The 27528-nt window shown below is 48.5% G+C and overlaps 1 protein-coding gene across 4 annotated transcripts in view; it reads left to right on the forward strand.

The window, feature by feature from the left end:
• ZBTB16 (zinc finger and BTB domain containing 16) overlaps window positions 1–27528 on the forward strand; it is an 88019-nt gene that overhangs the window by 25847 nt on the left and 34644 nt on the right. For all 4 annotated transcript variants that reach the window (XM_031599863.2, XM_031599865.2, XM_031599864.2 and 1 more), the window contains exon 3: window positions 25753–25850. In XM_031599863.2, the coding sequence (XP_031455723.1) occupies window positions 25753–25850 (98 nt within the window). The remainder of the gene's footprint in view (window positions 1–25752; window positions 25851–27528) is intronic.

Here is a 27528-nt window from a genome sequence, read left to right on the forward strand (position 1 = left end):
GTCACCATCCCTCGTTCTTTTCTCTGTGCATTATTTATAGTAAATGATATTAGAAAGGAGTGTTAAGGAGGAAGTGTGATTCATCCTCCTTGAAACCATTGATGACATAAATAAAGGCAAAGTGCTTACTATGTGCTTTTTATTATGGTATTTAAAGGCAGGTTGTACTAATTTTGGAGTGTACAGGGTAAACCCATGAATACTGTGAATCTAAGAAATTAGATTTAACCGCAGCATGTAATACGTGTTAAAACAGATGCAACAAAACCCACCTGGGCTTCTTGGAAGTGCACACACACATAAGAGCAAAAGGCTTTCGGAACAGCTAAGGCATTTCCAGATTTCACTCCATCCTGTTGGTTTTTCGGTTAGCAGGTCTGAGGTTCCCATGGGTTTGCTGGGGCTTTGAGTGGTGTGGAAGGTGGTGGTGTTGGGAGCCCTGCCTTGCTCTCCATGGCTGCGCTAGTTTGGGGTGAATGTGAGCCCTGCTGTCTTAATGGGAATACAGTGCTGGGAGGTGATGGCCTTCAGTTGTGCCACAGGAGGTTCAGGTTGGATGTTAGGAAACGTTTCTTCTCCAGAAGAGCAATCATTGGCACAGCTGCCCAGGGAGCTGGAGGGGTCTGTCCTTGCAGGTGTTGCAGAACCATGGGGATGTGGCACTGAGAGATGTGGGCATGGTGGGATGGGCTCGAAGGATCGGAGAGGTCTTCTCTTCTCCAACCTGAATGATTCTGTGATCTCTGGCAGCAGGTCTCGCTCTGCAAACCTCACGCTTTCACTATCGCCCCGCTTTCAGTATCCGCTATCGGCACCAGAAGACGACACTCAAACTGCGCCTTGAAGCAAAGCCGTGCCACAAAACCCCCACCTCTGGGATCTCTCCGTGAGGCCGAGCTGCAGCTGGCAGTGGGGCCGGGTGCTTTATCTCAGGCTGGGCACGGGCTGCGGTCGCCGAGTGCCGTGCAGCACCGGGGCTGTGCGTGGGAGAGCCCATGCAGCGGGTGCAGCGCTGGGGCTGGGCTGTGCTTTGGGGTGTGGGCAGTGGGCACAGAGCACGTCCTCCAGCCCTGGGGCCTCTTTCTGTGAAAAGATGAAGGGCTCAGAACCAAATCTTTACTTTACTTTCTTATTTGGCACTCGGCTTTTTTGTTTTGTTTTGTTTTTAATACGTATATCTATATATTACCAGTAACAGGGTGACTTCCTCTTTTCTTTCTTCCTTCCTCCTTTTTCTTAGAAAATATCCAAAGTGGTGACAGAGAGCGCTTCTGCGAAGGAGAGGGGCCGTGTGGCTGCTGGGGGGCTTTTGGCATGCAGAGCATCTTTGGCCACATCCACCTGTGGCCATCTCTTGGCTGTGGGTCAGTCGGCAAGAGCCCTACTTCTCTCCCAAAGGGATCTTTAAGGGGAAAATTTTAACCCCAGGACTTTCCCACTGGGAGAAAAGTATGATAACTCGTGTTATTTTTAAGCAGGAGCCTATTTTGGGGGCTTTGTCTCTTCTTGTAGGGTGAGGTTGGAGGGCATGCTCTTATTTCATCTTGCTGTCTTCAGGCATTTTGGTTCATTTGAACTTGGGTGACAGGCAGGTTTTCACTGGTTTTAAGGGTTTTTTTTTGCATTTTGGGGGTGGAGGGCCCCGTGGGAAGTGGGGCACCCTCAGGTCCCCAGCACCGTGCTGGCAGCGTGGGGTGTGAGATTTAAGGATGCAGAGGCAGTCGCTGGTATTGATTTCTGGCTTATCTGACCCTTTAGCTAGAGGCAGCTCTTCCCTCAGTGTCTAACCAAATGTAACTTAAAGCAACGAAGAAATGTATATCATCCTTCCCTTGTGTTAATTAGGGCTGGCCAATGCATTATTTAGTGGGGTGGGAGCTGAGATGGGCTGCCCCAGAGCAGGTGCTGGGATGTGCTTGGGGAGGGGGCAGCGCTGCCACTGCTTTGCACAGGATGGGGGCACTGACCCCATGGTTCCAGGAGGGATTCATCCAGCAAAAACAGGAGAAGACAGCAAAAGAGCAGAGCTGGGCAGCTCAGAGCATTGGGTTCAGTGCATGGTCAGGGTAGGGGTATCAGCACTGCAGTGCCAACATCTCCATCCCAGTACCGGTGTCCTCATCCAGCCCTGCCATAGGCAGCATCCTCCACCTGCTCGAGGTGGAAAGCAGCTCCCTAATTAGCACCTTTGTTGCTAAGTGAACGGAAGCCGGCTTCCCGATAGCGAGACGTGTGTCGGGGAGGGGGTCATCGAAAGCACACACAGTGCCTCATTGTGTGGCCACAGGTATGAACGCACCGCAGCCCGTTCGCTCGCCTCGTGACAGTGGTCAGGTAGTGCAGGCCAAGGACAAGAGGCGAAAGCAGTTTGTTTTTCTCTCCTCCCTCCCACCCCCCTTCGTTTGCTTGGATGTTCGGTGCTGCCCACAAATGCAGTTGGTGGGGACTGATAAGAATCATTGACCTAAAGCGAGTAATGGAGACTTTCTTCCTGTCAGAATTACAAAGCAAGAAAACAAAAAAAGCCCCGCATAGCGCTGTGTGTAGCGCAGGTCCCACGGGTCATTGTGTTGTGCTTTTTGGTCTGGTTTGCTGAAATTTCTCTTATGTTCAGGCTGTGAATGTTGGGGCTTGGGGTTTTTTTTGCATCTTTGGTGCTCAATCCCCTGTATGAAACCGGGAGCCAGCAGAGAAGGACCCGATGTTCAGTGCCAGGGGGTTTGGGTTCTCTTCTTGATGAGCCATTGGCACGGTGTTGTCTTTTTTGGCTGCTTTTCCATCCATTAGCTCTGTGATAAACCCAGGCTGCGCTGGCATCTCCTCACCATCTAAATAAATTTGCCTTTGCAAGGCGCCTGTTATGCTGTGATGGAGCTGTATTGAAAAGGACCAAGCCAAAGGCTGAACTGTGTCCGTTTCCCCCCACCCCCCACCCTCCTGTTGGATTCAGATATTTTAAAGGCAGAAAGCAGCAACGTGTTGTGCAGGGGTTGGTTTTTCTCTTCTTTCTGCATGTCCACTCAGTTCCTGCGTTATTCTCCATCCACTGCACTCTCCTTTGGTAGGATTTATTTTCCTTGTTATTAACTAATGAGCTGATTCTTCCACCGTTTTGAAATAACTGTATTTTGCCTTCAATGTGAGAAAAGGAAAATGTCTTAATAGCATAGCACTCCAAAGCCATTGAAGGCGTGAATTTACTATTATTTCACACAAATATGTGGATTACTGCACTTCTTATTGCTTAAGCTTGAATTACTGAATCATGGAAGCAGAGAAATAGGAAATGTTTGCATACATGATTTTTGGGGGAACAAAAAAAAAAGAAAAAAGAAAAGCCTGCTTTGTGAGCTGCAGGAGCAGCTGCAGGGTTGGTTGCACTGGGGCAGGCCATGCACTGGGCACAGCTCACTGAAAATGCTGTAATGTCAGACTGAGAACATCCCTGCAGTGTTCTGAAGTTGTGAACAAAGGAGGGGTTGGACAGTGAGCATTTGGGCATTTTATGATAGGATGGGAGGTGATGGCCTCATGTTGCACCAGGCTGGATGTCAGGAACAGTTTCTTTTCCAAAGAGTGTTTGGGACTGGAGCAGGCTGCCCTGGGATGTATGGAGGGGAGGAGGGGTCACCATCCTTGGAGGTGTTCAAGAAGCCCATGGAGATGTGGCACTGAGGGACACGGTCAGTGGGCACAGGGGGGTTGGTTGGAGTTGGACTTGATGACCTTAGAGGTCTTTTCCAGCCCTAATGATTCTGTGAGGCTCAGGACAAGATCTTGTGCACTGGCAGCTACCCAGAGCTGCCACCTCTGGGTGCAGTCACCGAGTGCCTGCAGGGCTGTTGTTAGGGCCACAGCACTGCCCAGCACTGTGCTGCTTGGACGGCCCATTCCCTTTATTTCCTCCTGCAACATATTCCACATCCTGGACCTGCGCTGTGGAGCAGGGTTTTATTATTTTATAGGTGCTGTAACAGTCAAATAACATTGTGCAGAGGTTGCTGATGAGCTCTCCCACTGTGCTCCATGGCTGGGTGCTCTCTGGCAGCACCGGGAGCAACAGAGCTGCTCAGCTCCCAGAGTACAGCCCTACTGCCTGCATCAGCTCAGACCTTTCCATCACAGAATCATTCAGGTTGGAACAGACTTCTAAGATCATCAAATCCAACCATCACCATCACGTCTGCTAACCGCGTGTGCCACGTCTCCATGTTTCCTGAACTCCTCTTAGGTTCATCCCAGCACTTGGAATGCTCTTCCTGGGGGTGCCCTCTGCTTTCGAAAATGTTTCACTATCATAATGCCATCAGGAAGAAAGGCCTGCAGAGGAGCATGGAGTTACAACCACAGCATTGTAACCACAAAGCATTCCTCCTTGGGCTGGTTGAAGATATCTGTTTGCATTGTAGCGGGCTGTTCATTGCAGAGCAACCAGAGTAAAACATTACCTTGCAATTGCATGGTGGCAGTTTTCTAACTAGCGTGCTGTAAACATGTGTCTGAAACGTTGCACGTATTGCTGGAGCAGAAGCTCTGAAAAATATTTTTCTTTAAAGCAAAACAGTCCCTCGTTTGAGATTATTCTTCTGAAGAGCGCCAAGAGGGGTAAAAAATTAATGCGTCTGTCTTTGCATAAAGATTTGATTGTTCTTATTGTTATCCATACTTAGCTTTGCTCTCAGAGAGATTGGACTGTCTTAAGATCTGCAAACAAAGTGCTCCCAAACTAGATGCAAAACCGACTGCGGTTATTTTCAGTGCAGCGCTGAGATGATCACAAAAAAATCCCATACGAGGGAGAGAAATCATGCGGAGGAGAATTCTCACATAACAAATTATTGTTCCTGCAAGAGCAGCTTTGAAATCTATTTAACTTTTCAATGTCCCGTACCCTTTTAAATGTTTCAAGTGTATTCTCACTGATGGGTTACCTTTTCTTTCCCTGCAGGCTATAATTAGTGTCCTTTACACAGAATTGGCTTAGAATTGGATTTGAAGAAGATAAGAATCAAATTACCAGTATTTATCTTGTAAATTCCAAAAGATCTACTTAAAGACACTGTATAAAAGGGATTTTTAAAAAGTTTGTGCTATGAAAATGCAAACTCTAATAGGTGCAACCAAAGGATCCGCCAGCGCTGTGTTTGCAAATCGCTCTTAAATGCGAAATTGCCCAAGTGTGGTCGCATGGAGGAAAGCATTCCTCCTCCTGCTGTACCTCTGCAGCTGTGAGGCAGCCCTGCTGGCTTTCATACCCAACTATTCGTAGGCGGTTGTGTTTGTATTTAATTGAAAGTCGCTGTCTCCAGGTGTGATCCTCCAGCAGCCCGTTCTTGCTGTTGCAGGAACGCTGTCCTGTTGTAGGCTGACTCTGTCCCTGCATTGATGGACCAGTTGGTGCTTCTGGGTGCACGTAGTGGGGGCTGTCCCGTGTTTGTTTGCCTATCTGTGTGTAATAATGCACGCCAGGTATAGCTGAGGTTTATAACAGCTTTGTTTCCTCTTCCCACACATCCGTTATGATCTCTTGTGCCTGATGCTGGATTCGTGAGCTACTCTGAAAGCAAGGGTTGCATTTGGTGCTTTACACATTACGTTATCTTTAGCTGTTTGCTCGGCAGCGCTGAAGAGCTGTACTTTCATAACCTGATGGGTGATGGTGTTTTTTTCAATCCGGGTTAATATAATGCAGGTAGTGATGGTTGTGACATCACAGCAGAGCATCTCCTCCAGGTCAGGGCATGGTGGTGAAGTTTAGTGCCAATCTGGTGGAGAAATGTGAGAAGGTGGAGATAGTCAGAGCTGAGCACTGCAGCATCTGTAGATGGGTGCTTTCAGTCTTTGCTTTCATGGCTGTTCCCAGGTAGGCTGGAATAGATCAGAAAGAGCATCCAAATTCCAACACCTTCCCACGGTTTCCTCCTGCTCTGCAGGGTGGGCAGTGGGATCACAAGGCAAACCGAGCGCGAGAAATGGATGGCAGCAATTTCGGTGGGTTCTGTTTTGACAGAAATTAAGCATCTGAATTTAAATGAAGGTGATGGAGAGCCCGGGAAGCTGAGACTATATTTTCATAGCGTAAACAGTTGGAGAAGAAGATTAATAGCATCTGTGTAAACAGTTCGTCGTGGTGGAGAGGGGCTTTTTGGATAGTTGGGAAATACTGATGGCCACGATGCTCCCCTCGCCTCCGTTTGCCTGCAGCCCGCACGCATTCAACCTTCCCGTCGATTCTACAGTAAATATTTCAGACACCCTCAGTCTCGCTCTCCCTTCTTGCAGTAAATTACATATTAAAGTAGCCTGGTAACTGAGCACTGGTTGCTGCGCGATAAGGTCCGGGAAATCAATATGTTTGCCATGTGCCTGCTTGTTTATGACACCTGCCTGCAGAACAGTTGAGCAATGTTCTGTTTGCCAAGGCTGCGCTTCGGAGGCTCGTATCCTCCTGAAACAGAGTCATGATCTTACAGGAGAAGGTGCAACAGCAGCTATTGATTTTTGCTCCCTCAGTGCGGTGTTACACGTGCAGAACAGGGCTGTCTGACAGCTGCCCACTGCCTCCCGTCGCGGGGGAGAGGCGAGTGGTAAAATAATGTGAGTGATGCTGTTGGATTGTGTGGGATGAGGGGTTGGGATGCAGCCTCTGCTGTCTCCAGGGTTTCTCCTTGGCCCCTGCCCTTGGTTTTAAGGGCTCCTGTAAAGCTCCTGGGAAGGGAGGTGGCTGCGTGGGCTCTGTGGGAGATGCTGATGTTTAGTGATGCAGGGGAGCAGCATGGAGGATCTGTCCCCAGGTCCTGATGCAGCCTCGTGCCATGAGCACCTTTCATCCAGACGAGGCTCAGCCTCTACCACGTTTCTGGGCTGGAATCAGCACTGTGAAAGTGCAGGAAACTCCTTCTGTTGACTTCAGAGGTCCACCCATGCATGATGGGAGCCAGCATGTGGGACTGGCTGTAACCCTGGGGAGGGGTGCTGCACATCACCAGATGCTTCTTACAAGGCACCTTCCAGGTGAGAAGTCACCTCTGGGGGGAGAGGCCATGTCCAACGTGGCTATCTCCACAAGGAATAGCCATGATCACCCATCACAGCAGTGATGGAACGAAATCAGAGCCCCTGCTCTCATTGGTGCCTTCATTTGAAAAGCCAGAAGTGCAGAGAGAGAAAAAACAATACAGGAATTAAAGGGGAAATCTGTCTGCATGACTCACTTCTTTTTTTTTTTTTTTAAATCTAAAGTTAGCAAGCTGAAGTAATTGACCTTTTGACCCAGATATGAAGTTGGGAGGTAAAAGGCACGACTTGCAAGATTTTTGTAAAACTGTTGACCTCTTACAAGATTAAGTCAGAGATAATAGTAATTATAAACAGCTTATGGTGGGTCTAATCAATAGTGAACTTTACCTCCTTCCTAAAACTGAAGGTCAGGTTTTTACTGCTGTAAAGATAGTGACTGCTGGTTTTCCCACTATTGCTAGCAGTAAATGTCTCTCTTTGTAGGAAATCTATGAAATGAGTGTGTATGATTCCCATGGGTGCCTGGGTATGAGGAGGGGGAATGGAGCTGCATGCTCCTGGAAGTTGACTTGTGGCTCTTCTTGCGAGGGAGAAAATGAGGTCTTCGGTTAGCATCGCTGTGAGCAATTAGGGAGATTGCAGAAGGGAAGGTTTCTGCCTCATCCTTCTCTAAATATTGTTGCCCTCTCGTTATTTTACAGCGCGAGCAATTATCCTCTGTATGCAGTTGGATTCCTTAGCAAACCCGTCACTGTAATAGCGATCAAAAAATCCTGAAAAGCAGAGCTCCTGGCTGCTGGCCATTCCTTACTGTGCTCCATTTCGGATACAGCATTTGGCAGAAGGGAAGCTGGAAGCATGGCTCCTTTCCCTCCCTGCTTGCTTCCCAGCATTGGTCGGGAGAAGGTCGGCTCTGGAGCTGTGCTGTGTGATGCTCAGCCGGCACCCTGTGCTCCTCCACCGCCTTCCCCTTGGCAAGCTGGAGCACAGCCAGTGTTTATGAAGTTAAAAGCAGTCGGGTATACTGTCAGACTTCAATATTGGCAAACAGAGGCAGCGTATGGAAATTTGTTGCCTGTCATTTATTGTGGGGAAGTTACACTTTATCCATCTCTTCCCCCCCTAGGAAAGAAACCACAGATTTGCTTCCAGATAGCCGTAAATACAGGCACAGTGAATCTGACTCGTTATTGTGGGTGGTGATAGGATACATACGGAGTGATTTACATGTGCTGTGTCATACCGAGCAGGGCAGTGCTGCATGTGAGCAGCGTTGGGCACCCATGGGACAGCCCGAACCCATGGAGACACACGGCACCGGGACTGGTAGGGCTCGACGTCTGCAGTAACAACCCGGAGTCGCTGCGGAGCTCCGCGTCTTCCTTGTTTGTTTGCAAAACGCTGCCCAAGCGAGGTTTTTTGTTATGTTAAATCTCGTAGGTAAACTTAGAAGGAAGACAAACACCGCTCAAACTGTCGCCAAGGGTGCTATAAACAGCGCGTTTGGACAGTGGCACCATTGAGACGTGCGCTCGGGAGAAGTTAATACAAAGGGAACGGGGTAGCGCTGGCGCGGCTATGAAAAGGCAGTTTCTCTTCGTTTAGCTTTTAATTGCTTTCTTTCACTTTTTATGTATAAAAGATTGTCCATTTAATTAACTCAAGAATGCAATTTCCAAAACGCTAATGCTTTACACATGATGGCTTTTAAAATAAAAGTAGCATTCTAATATTGCGCCGGGCTTTTTACGTGGGCGCGTTAACCTTTGCGGCTGCAGATTATTTGAGAAAGGAGCGATCCCCCCAACAGCCCCTGGAACAAAAGGGGATCTTGAATAGGAACCAGAGAGATGGTGAGCTTTTGATCCTCAGTTTACCTTGTTAATATTTCTGGGCTGGCAGGAGCTCCCCTTTAGCAAACAGTAGGTGATTCCATCTGGTTCTTTGTCTTTCCCTGAATGTCACCTTTTAATCTCCCGCAAACAGCATAATGAGCCATATCATCTTTTCTTCTGCAGCCCGAGTGCTGGAGCAAGTGCTTTTGCATCGCTTACAAAAGATCTCGGGGTAGAGGGGAAGAGGGGTAGGAAAGCAAGATGAGAAACCCTATTGCAGTCCTTGTGCCTCGGCACCAGTGTTCACGATGCTGACGCTGCTTTGCCCTTTGCTGGGCACACGGGAGGACAAATGCATGGGTTGCAGTCCATCGGTGTCCCCCAGGGGAGCAGCTCTCGCTTTGGGAGCGTCCTTCCAAGCTCTTGTGGTCAGGAAGGGACCCGTCGGCCCCATGTCGTTAACATTCATAGAGCAGAGCAAATGCAACCTCCAGCAGCGAGTCACCAGCCACCACAGAGCTCCTGGAGGAAATCTCAGCCTGCATCCCTCTGCTCCAAGCTCACAGTGTATCTTTTATTATTATACATTTTTTTTTTATGGAGCTGCTTTATAATGGATGCGCTCCCGAGCACACCCTTGCCACGACCCCTCACTTAAAATACCCATTAGGGCCTTTTAAGGTTTGCTAGCTTTTAATGGACATGTTTAATGTGTACCAAATGGGCTGGGGGCAGGGGGGAGAGGGGGAGCACAGAGGGCAGGCGATGGGGAAGGCGACTCATCCTGCTGAACCAAAACTGCTGCAGAACCTTTCAGCCATTGCACTGCTTCCTTGGGTGCTGTTCCTGCTGTTGTGTGGGTACGCATCCAGGCAAAGCCTGGATTGGAGCAGCATGTCCATGAATTTTGCTTTAGGGACAGCCCTGGGTCACCCGGAGTTGGACCTGATGGTGGTTCCCCATTCGCAGCTGACACTTGGCAACATCTTGTGCTCCGAGGAGCCGGGTCAGCTGCTTAATGAGTTCCACATTGGCCTTCCGAGATGATTAAAATGGGGCCTTGAGTCCATGAATTAGCACTGTAGCCTGAAGACCTCTTTATCCGAAAGGATCTTCTTTAGCACGGAGACTTCATGGGGAGACTTCTTCAAGGAGACGTGCTTGATAGTTTTTGCTTCCTGAATGATTCTGATTTCTCTTCTGACCACCTGGTTTCCTTACATGAAGGGAAATCTGCCCAAAGTGCAGCCTGCCCAGCCTCCCTCAGGGCTGCTCCATCCACGGGATGCAGGAGCACTGATAAACCCCATGTTTTGGGCTCCTTTTGGTACCAAAGGGTGTTTGCTTTTTGGTGTTGTTTTTGTTTTTGGTTTTTTTTTTTGCAGCACCCACTTTTTTCTCCCCTTTCGATTAACATGTGCTTTTTTTTTTTTTTTTCCATGAATCCAGGCAGGAAAACCTTGTGGGAACTTTGGAGCAAGTTGCTGGGTTTGTTTTTAAAAATCTGCACGCACACATACCCCCTTTTTTTTTTTCTCTTCCCTCTTTTTTTTTTTTTTTTGTAGCTTAGAAACCTCTCTTTGTGGCAGAAGGCTGGGAGGGTTTGAATACCACATACAAGCGTAGGAGGCTGACTGAGACCATACGGCTTTATCATTCATTAATTCCTGTGTTCATTCATCCTTCTATTTAAACTTCTCTGTAAAGACGGTAGCTACAGATGGTCTTTTGGTACACGCTTTAGCTCGGAGACCTTGGCCCCGACAAAGGGGTACAGAGGGAGCAGCAGAGTGTACAAAATATTTCCAACCATTAGAAATCAAGTTCTTATTCACTGGCAGCGCCTGTTTTGAAAGTGAATTTATGCGAAAGCGTCATAACTCGAGAGCGGGGTGTTTCCAGGAGTCGGGCTTAATTAATAGGCAAATGCTCGCCCCACTTTGTTGTTTATTGCTGCGCTCCAGAAACGTGAGCATTTTTGTTAGCTGCCTGCCTTTGTGTTGTGCAACACAAACCCCTCTGCTTTCCCTGTGTTTTACAAAAGGAAATAAGGAGGATTGTGGGTTTTGTGCCTTGTTTTCGTGCTGGATCGCCCTGTGGTTTCTCTTAAGCCCTCTGGCAGTGTTTTCTCATTTCCCAGGTCAGGGCAATGCTGTGGTTTTGGCATCCCTCTGCCCTGCACAGAGCAGGCATTGGGCCCGTTGCTTACCTGTAGAGCTGCACATGGGCAGGATGATGGCCCATCCCTCCTGTGCCCTTGGGGCAGTGCACAGTTGGATGCTGTCCATTGGTGCAGCTCTTGGGGAGCAAAGAGGAGATAAAGGTGTAAAAATGACAGAGCTCGGGGCTTCGTGCCAACGCTTTAATCATGGTTAGGAGCAAAACGTATAGCACTCTGCCTTGTGTGTTTCACAGCAACTGCGTGGCAAGGGCAGGCATTGGCACTGTCTGGTTTCCTTTGTAGAAACAGGATTGGAGGGTGAAACGTGCAGTGGGATGTGTGCTGCATGGGGAGCAAAGCACGGCATGAGGGCACCCCAAAACCCCATCACGGAAAGGGCAGAGCGATGGGACTGGGGGCTGTTATCGGGCATAGAGAGCTTGGGGAAATTCTATCTGGCTTGGAGGCATCCTTGCCAAACCTGGACCAAACGTTCCAGGTGGTGACAGGAAGGTTTTAATAACCCCAGTCCCAGCACTGGGGCTGGGTGTGGGGGAGGTGCTGTTCCCTCTGCCCCCAGGACGTAGGTTCTAATCTCGCTGTGATTGAGCTGATTTCGTTTTATAGATTGGAATTTCACTGCAATAGGAACGGATGAGCCTAATGTGAAAAATTTACTTAATAAAAAGCCTCATTACCTGATGCTGAGGGGCTGTGAAAGCAAAAGCGAGCGGCGTACGGAGCGCTCCGGGTGCGTTTCATCCTTCCTTCCTGAAGGAAAACTGGGACTAAAAAGTTTTCCGCAGGAAAAACTGAATTCTGCCATCTCGTTTTTACACATGCTGTGCTTAAATATTAACACCAATTGAGCAAATTGCCTTTTAACTGCCTTTATTTGCTTTCATTAACAGTATAATTTAAAAGCTCCAGAATTTGCATGGAACCTGTTGTGCATGTTGGGGAGGGGGGTGAAACCGTTCATAAATTAATTAATGGTGAGAAAGCCTCTTCCGAGAGGTCACGGAGCACAAGGGCAGCGGTGCCGTCCCGGCGGAGCACACCGTGTGCTCTTGGCTGCAGAGAGCTGTGTCATCTCTTGGCGAACGTGGAAGATATCTGTTTATTTTTAAGCGGAACATCTTTTCAGCTAAGTAAAACTCATTACGCCGAGCTGAAGGCGATCCTGTCGGTGTTGGCGTAGCAGGGGTAGAACTGATGCCAGGATGCGCTGAGGGGGTTCCTCCAGGTTCACCAAAAATTGGGGATAAAAGGAAGAAGAACCAACTTGTTCTTGTCCCCCTCTTTGCTGTCCCCATCCCTGAGTGCACAGCCCTGGCGTGAGCCGCCGACCGCAGTGTTCTTCCAGTGAGTGACATCTGCCTGCATTGTTCCTCCATGAGATTACTCGAAATATGCTAAAAGTTTCCAGCATGATTTCACCGAACCGCTCGCTTCCTTCTGTACAGATGTTTTTGTGGTTTTGGAACCGGGGCCAAATCAAACATTATGAATGAGATACAGAGACCACCGTGTGCCACGGGATATTGACAGCTCCTCCGGGAGTTGGTTTCTACGAGCTATTCTGACACCTCCGGATTCGATAGCCTTACCCAAAAAGTATGTTTTACTTAGGAGAGTTTCGCTATCAGATGGACTTTCTGATGGACTCGTTCCAAGCATTCGCCTTCCCATTCATTCCTGCTGTCAGTCACGGCCGCTGCCCTGCACCAACAATGCGCCTTTCTCTCCCGCGCCGCACGCGCCTCTTTTTTTTTTTTTTTTTTTTGGCCCTAGGAAAAATATTTTCAGAAATCACGCTTATGAAATGCTGATAATAAGCATTTTGTTTCTCTCCACCTCGGGAGCTTGTTTGGAAAAACGTGAGGTTTGTGGCCGCAGATCTTGCCCAAATAGCCCTGATAAAAGTGCTCGTTGTTCTCAGTTTTCTCTCCATCCTGGCGCTGCTGGCCATCCTCCTTTTTGCCATCCTCCTTTTTGCCATCTTGGAGCATTCATTGGCTGCTACCAGGGGGACCCTCAGCATTTTGAAGAGGAGAGGAAGGATGGGGCGAAGCGCTGATTTCTGCACAACACTTCTGTTCTAGGCATCTGGTCCTGAAAATGTTGGAATATGTTTCTAGCTTATGCTTTCACACAGGGGGAACAGCTGATATCTCCTTTAAAAAAGAAAAAAAAAAAAGAAAAAAAACAGAAGGAGTTAAGGTTACAAAGCTGGCTGCAATCTGCATGTGGGGCTTTGGCTTCTCCCAGTTGGGTTGGGTGGCCTGAAGTTGGGGCTGTGTCACTGGGATTTGGGTTGGGTGACGATGTGCTTGGCCATAGGTGGGCTCCCAACGCACCATGCCAGCCAGGATGGTGCCCCATAGCATCCACTGACCCCTCCTGCTGCCACCCCCCTCTCTCCAGGCAGTTCAGGTTCTCGCCAGCTGAGCACGGTTCAGGAGCATTAATTTACTAGCTCATCGCCTGGCTTCTAATTGGACATAATTAGTTCTTTGTCAGCCTTTCGAACTTGTGAGGTGATGAAAGGGAGTCAGGTGAAGGCAGCAGTGGGCAGGGCAGCCCCTCTTTTGCTTTTTGTCTTCCTGCTCCAGCACAGGGCTTCTCCAGACCTGTCAGGCAAGGTCAGCAGACCCTCTCCTTGTCTACTTATATCTCGTAGAAATATGAGCTCTGGCCCTTTTTTTTGGAAGGGACTAACTCTGGTTGCATCATGGATCAGCTTTGCTCTGATTATTTAAGTAAAGACTGGGAATTGTGGTTCTGGTTGTGTGGCGTTTTGGAACAATCTGTGATCCTGCTTCTGTTGGTCTGTGTGGACAGAGTATTTCCAGCCCAGATTCCTTAAGCAGATGTGGAAAGTAAGTTCAATGCGTTGTGGTTGAGCTGTGGGGTTTTCTTGCATGGGTACAAAGAGCAGCATTTCCCACTTCAACTTCTGCATAACTGATCTGCTAGAAAACAGGGTCTCAGTGGGACAAGAGGAGCACAAACAAGAGCTCTGAAAGCTTTGGGTTTCCCCACCCATGCCCAGACCTGGGACCAGTGGGGGTTCTGCAGAGGGATGCTACCAGCCCTCTTCTCACAGGAATTGTGGTTTCACCTCCCTCCTCTTGTTTGAAGGCACGCCACAAAAGGACAGGGAAGCAAAAATTAATTCATTCCCCAGCAAAACCGAACTGAGGTTGAGAGGAGCCTTTCTGGGGAAGCCTTGCAGGTCTCTGTGTTTTAAGTCTGTCTGAAGGTATCTATCTTTTCAGGACTGTCTGAAGAAAGGCTGCGTAACAGCCAAGTATTAAGGTTTCATTAATCAAAGACACTTCCACTGCCCCTTTACAGAAACACAACTGCTTTGGCTGTCCTTTGCTGACAGCTTGCTAATTCATCTTCCTAGGGAAGGGGGGGGGGAGGGAACCTGCTGCTATCTATTGCTGCAAAAACTTCAGCAATTGCTGTGCTCGGTGCTGTGAGGCTGAGTGGATGTGTTTGTTTTAGAAGTTTAGCCCCTGTGCTTTGGGTGGTTTTCCACGTACTTAAGTGTTATGCATTGGCCCCTGCACCTGTGAAGCACCCCTGTATATAAATGGAGGGGTCTGCTTATTTGCAGATGACATTTCCCTATGGGGGTGAGGCTTGATGTGCACCCACAAGTCTTTGGGTGAGAGGTGGGGGAGATGGCTGAAAAGTGTTCTAAAGGAATGAAATTTCAGCATCTATCCTTCTAGCTGAAAAAAAAAAAAAAAAAAAAAAAAAAAAATTGTTTTGGAGTCCCTAATAATAACAAAGTGTTTTCATCAAAGTGCTTTATTCGTATATGTGCTGACATCTGGAGAGCAGAGATAGATATTTTCCTTAAGACTGTATTTTCAACCCATGAGCTCTTCCCTTGCTGTTAATTAATCCTTTGTAGTTTAGTGACTGATGAAATCATGACTCTATGAAATTTTAATCCTTGTGCTGTATAGACACAACTGACATTATCAGAGGACCCCAGGTGTGTTCTTGAAATTAGTTTGTTGAATCTATTGCATATTTGATTACCTTATAAAAATCCCCAGGATCTGGGCCATGCGTTTGAAAGAATGCACTTCCCTGTAATTTCTGTGTGTCTGTAGTGAATGTGTGAAGGTAGCAGCCTGGCTGCTGCCAAGGGAGGGGAGCAGGGGGCAGAAAACAATTACATGGGATGCACTGGGGATGGATGGTGGCTTGGGGTGGGAGGACATCAGCATCTTTGCAATGAGGCGAGCTGCTGGGAAACACACATTTCCCTGTCGTGCCGAAGCAGCTGAGCTTGTGATGGATTTATTTCATCCAGCACGACTGACCCCAGAGGAGCTGGCAGTGGGGAGGGGGGCACAAACGCTGCTGTGAGCTGATGGGGTGAGAATGGGGTACCCCTGGTGCTGACACACTGCCAGCCACGTCCCCATGGGTTGGGTCTGGTGGTTGTACCATCTGCATGGGGAATGGCACTATAAAAAATACCCCTCACCCCTCGCATTCCACTCTTGGTTAAGTCTCCCCTTTGTTTCAGCCATGCTCAGCATCCTCTTGTTTTCTTCACTCTCTCTCTCCGTCCTGTTTGTGGCTCGTTATGGAGCTGGGCCATCTCATCCCCAGGCACTGGGATGGTGCTGTCATGGCTGGATGGATCCTAGGGTTCCCTTCAGCATCAGATGGGGGGTCTCAGCATTGTGCCTATGGGAAGCCCGGGACCAGTCTGTGTGCATCATGCAAGCAGGACAAGCTCTTGTGTATAATTAATGGCACTAAGCATCTGAAGTCATGCCAGAACCATTACCTTCTGCCTCTGAAGTGGGACATCTGGGCAATTTGGAGCTGCGGGGCTTTTATTTAAGGAGCCCTGCACTCTCCTGGATGCTTTGCCAAAACCTGAAGTATGTGTGGGCTTCACGTACAAGCTGGGCTTCCAGCCTCTGTCTCCAAAAGTCCAGAGCTTCCCCAGCAGCCTGGTCCCAAGGGACAGCACTGCTTGGAATGGCCTCGCTTAGCGTGTCCCCGTGTTCCAGCACCCGTGGTTGAAAGCAGTGGAAGGACAAAGCTAGCACTTCACAACTTGCAGGCTGCTCCAATGGGATCCATGCTGCTAGGGAGACCAGATGATGAATATATTTTTAAACTTGGAACCCATGAACCACTTATTATTTCTGAATTAGGAATCAAAACATGTGAATAATCACTCCGTTGCTGCAGCAGATGTATTCGGCTTTAAGGTCACTTTGCTTTTTTTTTTGTTGTTGTTGAAATTCTGCATTTTTAAAAATAAGTTCCTCTGGTTCTCTCTTTGACATCTCTGACATCCATGTCATGTTTGCTCAACTTTCGAGTCAAAACAAGTGTTATGCCAAGCGCAGCGCTGCAGGGTCAGTGTAACCCATGCAAGCAAACACTATTCTTTTATTTTTCAATACATCAGTGTCACTGGATGCCCGAAGAATATGGACGATGGTTTTGGACTGCCAAATTAACGTTGGCTATTCTAAGCAGGGCTCTGTGAATCAGAACGCGTTAACCCATTGGTGCTTGCATGCTCAGCCTGCTGATAAGACCCACTGGTGCCCAGGAATTGCCCTATGCCCACAGCCCAGGGCTCTGCTGCAGCATCCATGGGCAGTGGTTGGGCTGGGGATGGATCCCCATGGCAGTGCTTGGCGCAGAGCTCCTGGGGTTGGTGTAATTCCATCAGTTTGTAAAACCCAAGAGCAGGGAGGGAGGTATTGGGTTTTCAAGGTGAATATCACGAAGTGCCAAGTGCAGCTAACACGAGCATGGAAAAGTACTGAGAGCTCAAAATGGGGTTGATCTCCAATTTCAAAATCCTTTAGCAGTTGGATGGTGACTTGGGTGCCTTTTCTAATGTTTTGGTGTTGCTCTGAGGTGCTGTCAGAGTGGTACAATGGAGATCATACAATCATTAAGGTTGGAAAACACCTCTAAGACCACCACATCCAGCCTCGCCATGCCCACTAACCACATCCCTGCTGGTGGCATTGCCCAGTTGAGCAGTAGGGCTGCTTCAACTAGTTGTAACTTTCGTGCCTTTGGTGACATGCAATGTCACATCCAAAGCATCATTCCAAAACACATGAGAAGATAAACGAAATCTCTTTAGCCCTCTGCTCTGTTGCCAGTTTTCTTTTGTCCTCTGATGTGGGTTCATAGGACTGGAAGCTCCCAGGAGGCAGCGGGGTGGATGAAGGTGCTGCTGCATGTGCTGTCTTTGGGTGCACAGCGTGCTGGGACGGTCACTTCCCTTTCACAGCACTTCAGCGCATGCAGGATTTAAAAAAAGAGAGGCAGACAGCACACTTTGAACATCTTTTGGTTTGTTGGGTTGTGTTTTTTTTTCTCATGTAAGACGAGGCAAAGCAGCAGGGATGCGTTTCTCAACTTCTTTAGACAGAAGAGGAAGTGTCGGCGTGTTGGTGTGATGAGGTCAGCATCCTCTAGAAGCTGTGATGATGTTCTTCATCACAAATATCACACAGGCGCTGGGTTTTAGTGCCCTGTATTGATAGCTCTCTCCTCTACCCCCCTTATTTCCTTCTTTATTAATTTAGAAATAGTAAAATCTTTATTTCCCGCTCCCATGAGGTTTTATTTAGAAGTGCAGTGGCGGTTTGAGGGCAACTTTTTTTTTTTTTTTCCTTTTTAAATCTGTTAAACCAAGAGGAAGGGCTCTGCTCCCTTCCCCCCTTTCCTTACGCCCTTAATAGCTCTTTCTGCTATTTTAATCTGCTCTGTTTGGAGATGAGGGCCCTGGCAGCGCTGCAGCGGTGCCATCGGCTCCAGCCGGCACGTGGTTGGATGTCATTGAGCTGAGATGCAGATATAACACTCTGATCTGAGGTGCATGCACTTGCTTTCTCCTTAGCACCAGCTGTAAGCAGCCGTTGGGTGCTGCCTCCACTTCTGCATCACTCCTGCCCATGGGTGCGTGCTCCCATCCGTCCCAGATTGCTTTCTATTTAGGCAAGCTTGGTGAGCCAAGCTGGCACCACGCTTTCCCCGTGCGGCAATTGTTGCATCCCTGGGCTCCTTCCTTATCTGCTCCCAATTTCATTCACTTTTCTATTTGCAGCCAATATAGTACATGGGTTTTGTTGCCTGCGTTCCACCTGGTGACCTTGGTTCTCCACGAGGTCTCTGCTGTAAATGAGATGTGGCATCGCCGCGTGGATCTTGATAAAATATATCAGCAGATTAATTGATTTTCATATTGATTTGCTGGGGCGAGAGGGGTGCGGGTGAAAACCGAGCGTCCCCTGATGGTACCCTGCACCAATGCCATCGCCCAGCGCTCACAGGGATGCAGTGGGGTGGGCACGGTGCTTGTGGGGCAGGATTGGTGCTGAGAAGCATAGGGGGAATTTGGGGCCAGGAGGCACATCTGGCATGCTGTGCGCTCGGCTGCGTGCGCGCTGACAGGTGATTGGTGTTATTAGGATAAGTGAGCTCACCCCACAGAGGTATTGCTGGTGCTCTCGGCGAAGAGCGCGGAGGAACGCGAGTGAACTTGTTATGGAATTGGTGGTTTGTTTTTTTTTACTTCCGAATTATTTAACCTGATTTCATTTGGGATGCTGAGCCACACTGGTCCTGTGCCGTCCACCTTGCGCTTTATGTGCGTTGTTTGCAGCAGGAAGGGAACACAGCAGCCAACGGTTCCGCATCTGATGGAACAACGTATTTATAGCCTGATATAAATAAAATCAGAAGGTTCCTATAAAACTCTGTTATTACTGCAGTACAAAGTTAGAAATGCTTGAGGTTTCTGCTGCTTGGCTCTCACATACGGCAATGAATATTTTATAGGAAAGGAAATACTTAGTGTCTGAATCTTTTTATAGTGCTGCTACTTACAGGGGTGGTAACCTTCCAGCTCTCACGCGCAATTGCAGCAGTTCCTCCGCCTCTCACAGCTCCATGCGCAGGGCTGTGAGATGCTGCTGCTGTGCTCCAGTCCGGACACATGCACTGAGCACCAGGGAAATGCATGAGGTGCTGAGGTTCAGTGCTTTGGGCATGGCACTGGGATTTCTGGCTGTTGCACAGATGAAGCATAAGGAGCATCTGTGAAATGCAGAAGGGTGGATGTCTTTCTGTGCTTTTTCTCTTTCAAGTCAGTGCAAGACTCTTAACGCTGTGTTAATGTGTATTTTTATCTTGCTTTTAATGCAGTAGAGCTCTGAGATGTCACTGATGCATCCTGATCTCCCCGTTGTGTTTACAGCAATAAGATGAGAGGGAACAGAACCAAGTTGCACCAGGAGAGGTTCAGGTGGGATATTAGGGAAAACTTCTCTGAAAAAGTGATCGTTGGCACAGGCTACCCAAGGAGATAGTGGGATCACCATCCGTGGAGGTGTTCACGAGCCATGGAGATTGGCACTGAGGGACACGGTTTAGTGACATTATTGGTGGATGGTTGGACTGGATAATCTTAGAGGTCTTTTCCAACCTTCATGATTCCATGATTTCGTAGAGTCCATGTGATTTTCAGTGAGCTGGCTGCCTCATTAGTGGCTTTACGAGCAGCATCACATCTGTTTTGCTCAGCTCTGGGACATCTGTGGGGAGAAGCTACCACATGCTGCCATCTCTTTGGGTTTTTTTCCCCATTTTCTACTTTCTCTGCCCAGCACAAGGCACAACAGCCAACCTGCTCCTCCAGAGCGCGTGCGCCTGGCGCAGTGTTTATTGCTGAGAAGTTATTGTTGCCAGCTGACCTCTGCAGCGGCCGAGATGGAGGAAACTGATGCAGCTTTTCATTGCAGAGGGACGCTGGCAAGGTTGCTGGAGCAATCAATCCTGGGCCAGGGGTTTTACTGGGGAAGTCTCTGGGCGCAGCCCTAGAATCAAGAAGACTCAAAGCGAAGGGTTTTGCCCCCGTGCCACGCTGTTTTTCCCCATGGAGAGTCAGGTGTGATGGAAAGCTCCGTGCACAAATATCGGAGGGGTTGTGCAGCTGCTGGGGCTGCTCCTGCTGACAGCGGGTCGGGGCAAGGCTGTGCGCCCTGCAGAGTGGGAAGCAAGCGCTTAACCTTGCTGTGTGTGTCACCTCGCCTTTATTTATTAGCCGGGCTCCAGCAGCGTTTCCTGGCGCTCCGCAGAGCCCCGCGCCGGGGCTGTGTTTGTGCCGATGGATGTGTGTGTCTATTTCCATCCTGGAGGTGACCCTGGGAGCCCTGGCTGCATGTCAGTGAGCGCACGGGGCTGGAGCTGGAGCTTTGCTTTCCATTCAACAGGTATTTAGCAAAACTCCATGCTGCTGCAGCTTTTCCTTGCCAGCGAGGCTTTTTTTTCCCCCCTTCTTCCCTGCCTTTCCTTGGTAGCTGTGCGTCCTGCCAAGTCTGTGCACAAGCCTTGAAATGACAAAGTACCCTTTAGTTAATTGCACAACGGATCGCCTAGAGTTAAAAGTTCTGATTTATATGACTATAGCTCTAACTGCTCAATAACACAGGCCTGTAATCTACTTTCATTTCAAACAGAACTGTGATTTATGGGGCAGCATGCCGCTTTAGCTCAGAAATGAGGTGTTCAACATATGCTCTGTTGACATAAATTTGGAATTTATCGCTCTTGTCAAAACTGCCTGTTGGACAAAGGTGCGTATTAAGGCAATAAATGGCTCAGAATAGTTTTCTGTCAAATTTCCTAACCATTGTATTCAGTCTATTTGAGGGAAAAATATATACTTAAAAGTAATCAAATGTCCCAAATCCATGCATCTCGCTCTGAGAGGAAAGGGCTGCAGGGTGAGGGGAGAGCTTTTCCTGCACTGGGTTTTGTGGGGAGGAGGGCTGTGTTTTGGGGAGGCGGAGGGGGGGTGCTGGGGAAGGGAAGCGTATCGAAGCGAAATGGAAGGGGATGGGTTTTGTGTAGCGGTGCCATGGTGGGATGGGGACGCAGGCTGCCCCACGTCCCCTTTGCCACCAGCCCCATCCTTTTCACACAAAGCACCCCGTGGGGAAAACTCATAATTTTTACACCGCGCGGTCTCGACTGGCCGAGCCTGGAATTACTGTCCCTTTGAAGTGCTTTTTGCGGGGCATTTACGGGCCTTTTTAATTGCCTGCAGCTTGTGAGGGGCCTGCCTGCATCCCAGCTTTTGTCCGGCTGCATTCCCCCAGGGGGGGTCCCGCTGCCCCTTGGCACGCGGCTGCACGTGGGGCAGCCCCACTGCCTCCTGCCATCCATCCCCTGCATCATCCAGCATCACCTCCTCACCTGGAAACCGCAGCTTCCGCTATTTATCCTAACAGTAATTAAAGAGAAAACTATCTTAGAAAAATAGCTTTGAAATGTCACCCGGTGAGGGCAGGTGTTCCGGAGGTGCTGGGCTTCTTTTCTGTTAAAGGGAAAAAAAGAGAAAAGGAGCTTTTCCCAGTTGTCATTGCTCTCGTTCCCATGAGCATCCTCCTGGTTAATATGCTTGGGAGCGCGTGGAATAAAATTTCAGCATCAATAATAAAGTGGAGTTTATCTTTTTGTACTTAAGTTTGGGCATCGCTTCTCAGTGGTGTACTTCAATATACTTTCCCCCCCCCTCCCCTTTTTAAGGCTCAACTTCAGTAAAACGGCACAAACACATATTGATCTTTCCCCTCAGATCTTAACAGCCTGAGCAGCTGTAATACCTTGCTTACATCTGCCAGGTTTTTTTTTTGTGCAGTTTTGCAACATCTCCTTAATCCAGTGAGCATAAATAGAACATTTCAATCATATTTTGCTACCAGGAACCCGGCAGATAAAGCGCTTTAAGACCTTGTTGAAAGAGCCTGTATAAGATTGCGAGCGATAAGATCGTCCTATAAGCAGCCGCCAAATGAAAAACTTTTGTTCCCACTGAAATTTGTTGATAAAGATATTGAAAATAAATTACTCGGCGAGAACTTGAGCGCTTTAAAACAATAAGCAGGTTATGTAACGACTGGAAAAATCAGCGCCCAAGTTTGATGGCAGATGCAGATTTCCAGGAGCTGCGGCACCCGTGAGATTAATGGGCTCTTTTGTTGGCCATGGCACCCAGCCCCGCTGTTTTTCTCTATTTTGCTGCTTTTGCTGGAGGAGGTGGGAAGGAAGTCTTATAAATTTATGAGTGCTTGTCGAGGGCTGAGTTTTGCACTGGGCATTGTTGTCTGTATTATGGTGAGGTGGGTGAGGATGGGTGCAGAGCGCAGTGGGGAGCCATGCGGTGCCCATTGGTGCCCTCATGGAGGAGGAGCAACGCTGTGGGGGTCCCTGAGCATCACTCTTGTCCTGTGAGCATCCCTGCTGCCCCATCCTGCTCGTCCCCTACCCCCTCACCTCCAGACCTGCTCTGAGCATGGCCACCTCCAAAGAGGGTCCCACTGCATTTTGACACAGCGCACGTTCAGCTCCTCCCATCTCAACATTTTGTTCCAGAAAACAAGAAGACAGTATTTCTGTTGGCTGGAAACTAAAAAGTTTGATGGCTTTTCTTGTTGGCTTGTGATTTGTTGGGTTGGTTTTCTTGTTTTTTTTTTTGGCTTTTGTGTGCATTGAAGATAAGGAGCTCTCTTGCGCTCAGCAGAAAATGTTGCCCGTGTCTCCATGCTGGCATTGGCCCTTATGGACGAGCAGAGCCTGTGGTGGGGGGTGAGGGGACAGCACAGGGATGGGGGAGATGTGGTCACTGAGGTCTGGCAAGAGTTTGTCTTCACTTACAGAGTGACGCCCATAGAAAAGCAGCAGTAGAAAATGGCCATTGTATCCTTGAAACAGAATTGGAGAGTGGTTTGATTTGGAAGGGACCCTCAAGGGCTGCCTGGTGCCTCTCCCTGCAGTGCACGGGGACACCCACAGCTCCAGCAGTGCTCACAGCCCCGTCCAGCCTCACCTTGGCTGTCTGGGCAACCTGTGCCAGTGCCTCACCGCCCTCAATGTAAAAAACTTGCTTGGATGCAGTCAGTCTTGTTAGATATAAGACTTTATTTCTCAAAGCTAAACGTGTGTTATTCTCAGGATAGCTCGAAAAGAATTTAAAAAAATTCCAACCCAGAGCTATGCATTTCTTAAGGCTCACTTAAAACCACCAAAGTTTTACTTGAGCTAATTAACCAACTACATTTTAATTCACTGAGAGCACTTGCTAGCCCCAAAGAGGTGAGCGCTGCAACTTTGGCTGCTCTCTCCCCAGCAAAGAGGTTTGAACCTATAGGTGCAGAACTCAGCTCAGCCTGAACCACGGAAGTGTGACAGGCATGTCCATAATTAAAAATGCAAAATTGGAAGATTGTCACTTATTTAGCTGACTTCTTGGCAGTAGAAGTCTGTCGGGAGGCTTGTGTTTTATTTATTTTTGCAAGGCAGATAAATCCTTTGGATTCTAAACTGCCTTGGCCTGAATTCGTGCATGACTCTTAATCCTTTGCTATGACACAGTGAATTCAGGACAAGCTTGATTAATAATTATATTCTACAGCAAAGTTGAGGGTTGAAACAAACTTGCTCTGCAGCTTTTTGCTGCCTTCTCTTTCTTTGGGAGTTTTTGCTCAGTGCTGGGTGTCTCTCTGTAGCCCAGCATTCCCAATGCTGCAGTTCAGCATCCTTGGGTCTCCTCATTGCTGGGCAGTTGTGGGGCTGGCTGCCTTGCATGCTACCTGAAGGAGCCATCTGTGACAGCCACGATGGGAGGTGACTGTCTTGCAGAATGCATTGCACTGCTGTGTTGTCTCGAAGCAAGTCGTGGGCTTTCCTTCCTGGTGCAAGCTTGGGAAGCACATCTCAGGGCTCCTGAGTGATGTGGTTTTCATGAATTTCTGAGACGAATTAATGCCATTGTCCTGATTAGATATTAAAAAAGAAAAAAAAACCTCTCTCTAAGAGTGGCGCTTTAAGATATTTAATTTCTTTTGGTCTTCTTAACAGATTAAGCATCTGTAATGTTGACAAATATTTAGACGCAATCATTTTGCATTGAGAAATGCAAAGGAGTTTCATTCCGTGTGCAAATGCAGTGATTGAGTTCTTTGAGCAAGCAAAAAAACAAGGAGGGGGGGAGAAACTCCACCCCAATTCTTTCATCAATGCCTTTGATGGTATCCTGACACCCAGACCATTGGGCACGGAGGTGAGGACAAAGCTGTGAGCAATGGACACTGCTTGGAGCCAGGCTGCATCCAATATTCACCATCCAGACCCATACAAGACCATTTCTGTTTTGTGGTTGGCAACAGCACAATAAAAATATACTTGTCTTATTGCAAAGCAGTGATAAATGGTGGATTCGATCAGAGGTTGGCGTGTAGCTGTTTGGTGTGGTACTTCTCCAACGCACACAAATGCTTCTCTGTTTATGGAATCTGATTTTGAAATGTTGCATGTGCTGCTGCTCTCGTGAACTCTTCCCTGCCACCAGTATGAAAAGTTTGTGTTAAATGAGGTGTGTCCCTTAAGGCAAAAGCCAACAAACTTGGCTGGAAGCTTTCATTAGTTGGGGATGGTATTTTTTAATGCTTCTGTCAGTTGCAAAGCTGCACTTGTTTCCAAAAGCCTGAGCTTATCAATGGTGTGCACCTCCTTGCAATGAGGGGCACAAGGTCTTGTAGGTTGCAGTTCTGGTTGTGCAATTTGGCAGAGGCAGGTGTTGTTTTACACACCAAGACATGGTGAGGGGCACATTTCCCGTTGGCTGGCTGATGGTTAATTTTTTGTGTGTTGTGATTGTAACAGGCTGCATCTGGGTAGGAATTGAGATTTGATAACAGATGTGCCCAGGCAACCTCTTAGAGTTACACTGCTTTGTCTTAAAGGGCACAACACGTAGGGAGGAGTTTACCAAAAGATACTGTATGGTAGACATCAGGAATGGCTGATGGATACAAGCACACATCCCACATTCAGTGCTGAGAAACATAGGGTCTTACATAGCATGGCTTAGGTTGGAAAGGCCCTTAAAGATCGTGGAGCTATGGAATTGTAGAATGGTTTGGATTGGAAGGGGCCTTAAAGATCATAGGACCATAGAATTGTAGAATGGGCTGGGTTGGGAAGGTCCTTAAAGAGCATATAACCAAGGAGTGATTGAAAGGTCCTTAAAGAGTATGCACCATAGAAGGGTTAGCCTGGGAAGATTCTGAAAGAGCATAAGACCCATAGAATGGTTGGCTTGGGAAGGTCCTTGAAGATCATATAACCATAAAGTGATAGGTTGGAAAGGTCCTTGAAGGGGATAGAACTATAGAATAGTTGACTTGGGAAGATCCTTGAAGATCATATAATCATAGAATAGTTGGGTTGGAAAGGTCCTTAAAGGGGATAGAACCATAGAATAGTTGACTTGTGAAGGTCCTTGAAGATCATATAATCATAGAATAGTTGGGTTGGAAGGGATCTTACAGCCCCTCCAGCCCCAACCCATGCCATGAGCTGGGTGCACATCCCCTCAGGTAGCCTGGCCTTGAGCATCTGCAGGGATGGAGTGCCCACAGCTTCTCTGGACAACAGCTGATGTGGAAGCTCCCATCAGGACCTTTCCTAAGGCGCTTTTAAAACTTGAACCGATTTTTGCAGGCTCCTGGCTGCACGCCTGCATAAAATGTGTAGATTTCATTTAAATATTTTGGAAGTTCTCAGGGTTCACATTTGGGACATCGTCTCCCCTTTCACCCTGCCCTCTCCCCAGGCTCCCAGCAGCACTAACCTGTCTGTGTTTTCCCCTAGGAAGCTGCACAGCGGTATGAAGACGTACGGATGCGAGTTGTGTGGGAAGAGGTTTCTGGACAGCTTGCGGCTGCGAATGCACTTACTGGCACACTCAGGTGGGTTGGGATTGGGGTGCTGGTAGGGATGTGCTCAGTGCCCACCTACTGCAATTTCCTGATGCATGCATTGCACCCAGGGGTGACCTCGTCCCCTTTGCACCAGCAAATGGCAAACGTCTCGTCCAGTACCCATCCCTTGAGATGGGACTTTTTGGTGTTTTGTTTCATTGGGTTTTTTGTTTGGTTTTTTTTTTTTTCACCTTGTTTTTAAAGTTTGTTTTCAATTCTGTAATTGGGGAAATATTTTCCATGCTGAGCAGCCTGCAATAACAAACTCCTGTAGTGCTCAGTGCTCTGTGCTGCTGCCAGAGGGCTCAGGCAGCATCTTTGCTCCCGTGTGCTGGGCAGTGCACGCTGATCCTCACGTACAGATACCCGGCGTGGCTTCATTAGCAAAACTGTTGCAGAATTAGGTATTCTCTGTCTAATGAATCTAACTATCGGGTTCGAATTATGCAGGCCCTTTAATTAAATAGATATAGGAAGGCTGGAGCGCTGCGCTGGTGAGGAGGCTTCTGCAAGTCAATTTAGCCTGATGTTCCTGTTGGGCATGCAGCCCCATGTACAGCTAAGGGTTTTATTTAATTAAAACTAAAAAAAAAAAATAATGCAGGTGGCCACTGGGTTCGTTAGCAGAGGTGTGGTGGGATGCTCCAAGGTGAGCAGCGCTGCACACTGGGGTCTCCCAGAGGGGTGATGCTGAGTGGCATGCTTCGGGTTGGTGGCAGAGATCCTGAGCTCGGTTGCTTTACAAAGCAAAATCTCATTCTGTATGGGGGACAGGAGCTGGAGGGGGGGGCTCAGGGCCGGCAGTGTTGCCTTGGGGCTGTAGGACACGGACGTCCCCGTCCCCCCCCCCCCTCCCGCAGCGCTGGCGTGCGCGGCTCGTGTTTGTTACCGCCGCTTTGGCTCTCGTCCCGTCCCTGGCCGGCTGCCAGCCGTGTGGGTACAGTATGTACAGTGCGCGCCGAGCCAAGTTTGTCATCGCACAGGATTAATTTTTTCTCTAATCTGGCAAGGGTTAGGGAGGGGTGGGGGCAGCGGGCAGGGCGAGCTCTCCCAGCGCTCGAAAACAGCCGCGGCGGATTCCAGCGCTGTTATTTATTAAAGCAGGAGACCTTTGCACCTCTCCCCTCGCCTCCCCCCGGCCGGGATGGAGCTTGGCTCTGAGGGGTCGGCTTGTTTTCCCGGTCAGCTTGCCTCATACACAAGCTGATGATTGAATTGGGAGCGTGCCCCAAAGGAGATGGGTGTCGTTGTCTCCCCACCCCCCCCCCAGCACCAGTGCCCCCCTCTAAGGGTTGAAGGCAGTGAATATTATTTTTAATTGCAGTTTGCATTTCGAACTTACCTAAGCAAGTGTTTGGGGGAGAAACTTGATGATAAAGGTGCACTGCAGTTAATGGGCAGATTAGGGAGCACGTCCCCATTGCCCCTGTGCTGCAGACAGACCTCATCACCTGGCATGGGATCATGGCCATCACAGGTGCCACAGAGCTTTGGTTCTTAAAGAGCTGCATATGTCCTCAGTCATCCCAGTGATCCTATTTTGTCTTTTTGACCAAACTCTTCCCATCAAGGGTCTGAAGAAGCACTGACCTTCTTCTCGAGCTGAAATGCTCCAGCACAGAAAGGCAGGAAACTGCAGGAACCCAAATGGACTGTTGCATGTTTT

Source organism: Phasianus colchicus, chromosome 23 (genome assembly GCF_987193195.1).
Source record: "Phasianus colchicus chromosome 23, bPhaCol1.hap1.1, whole genome shotgun sequence".
Lineage (NCBI taxonomy): Eukaryota > Metazoa > Chordata > Aves > Galliformes > Phasianidae > Phasianus > Phasianus colchicus.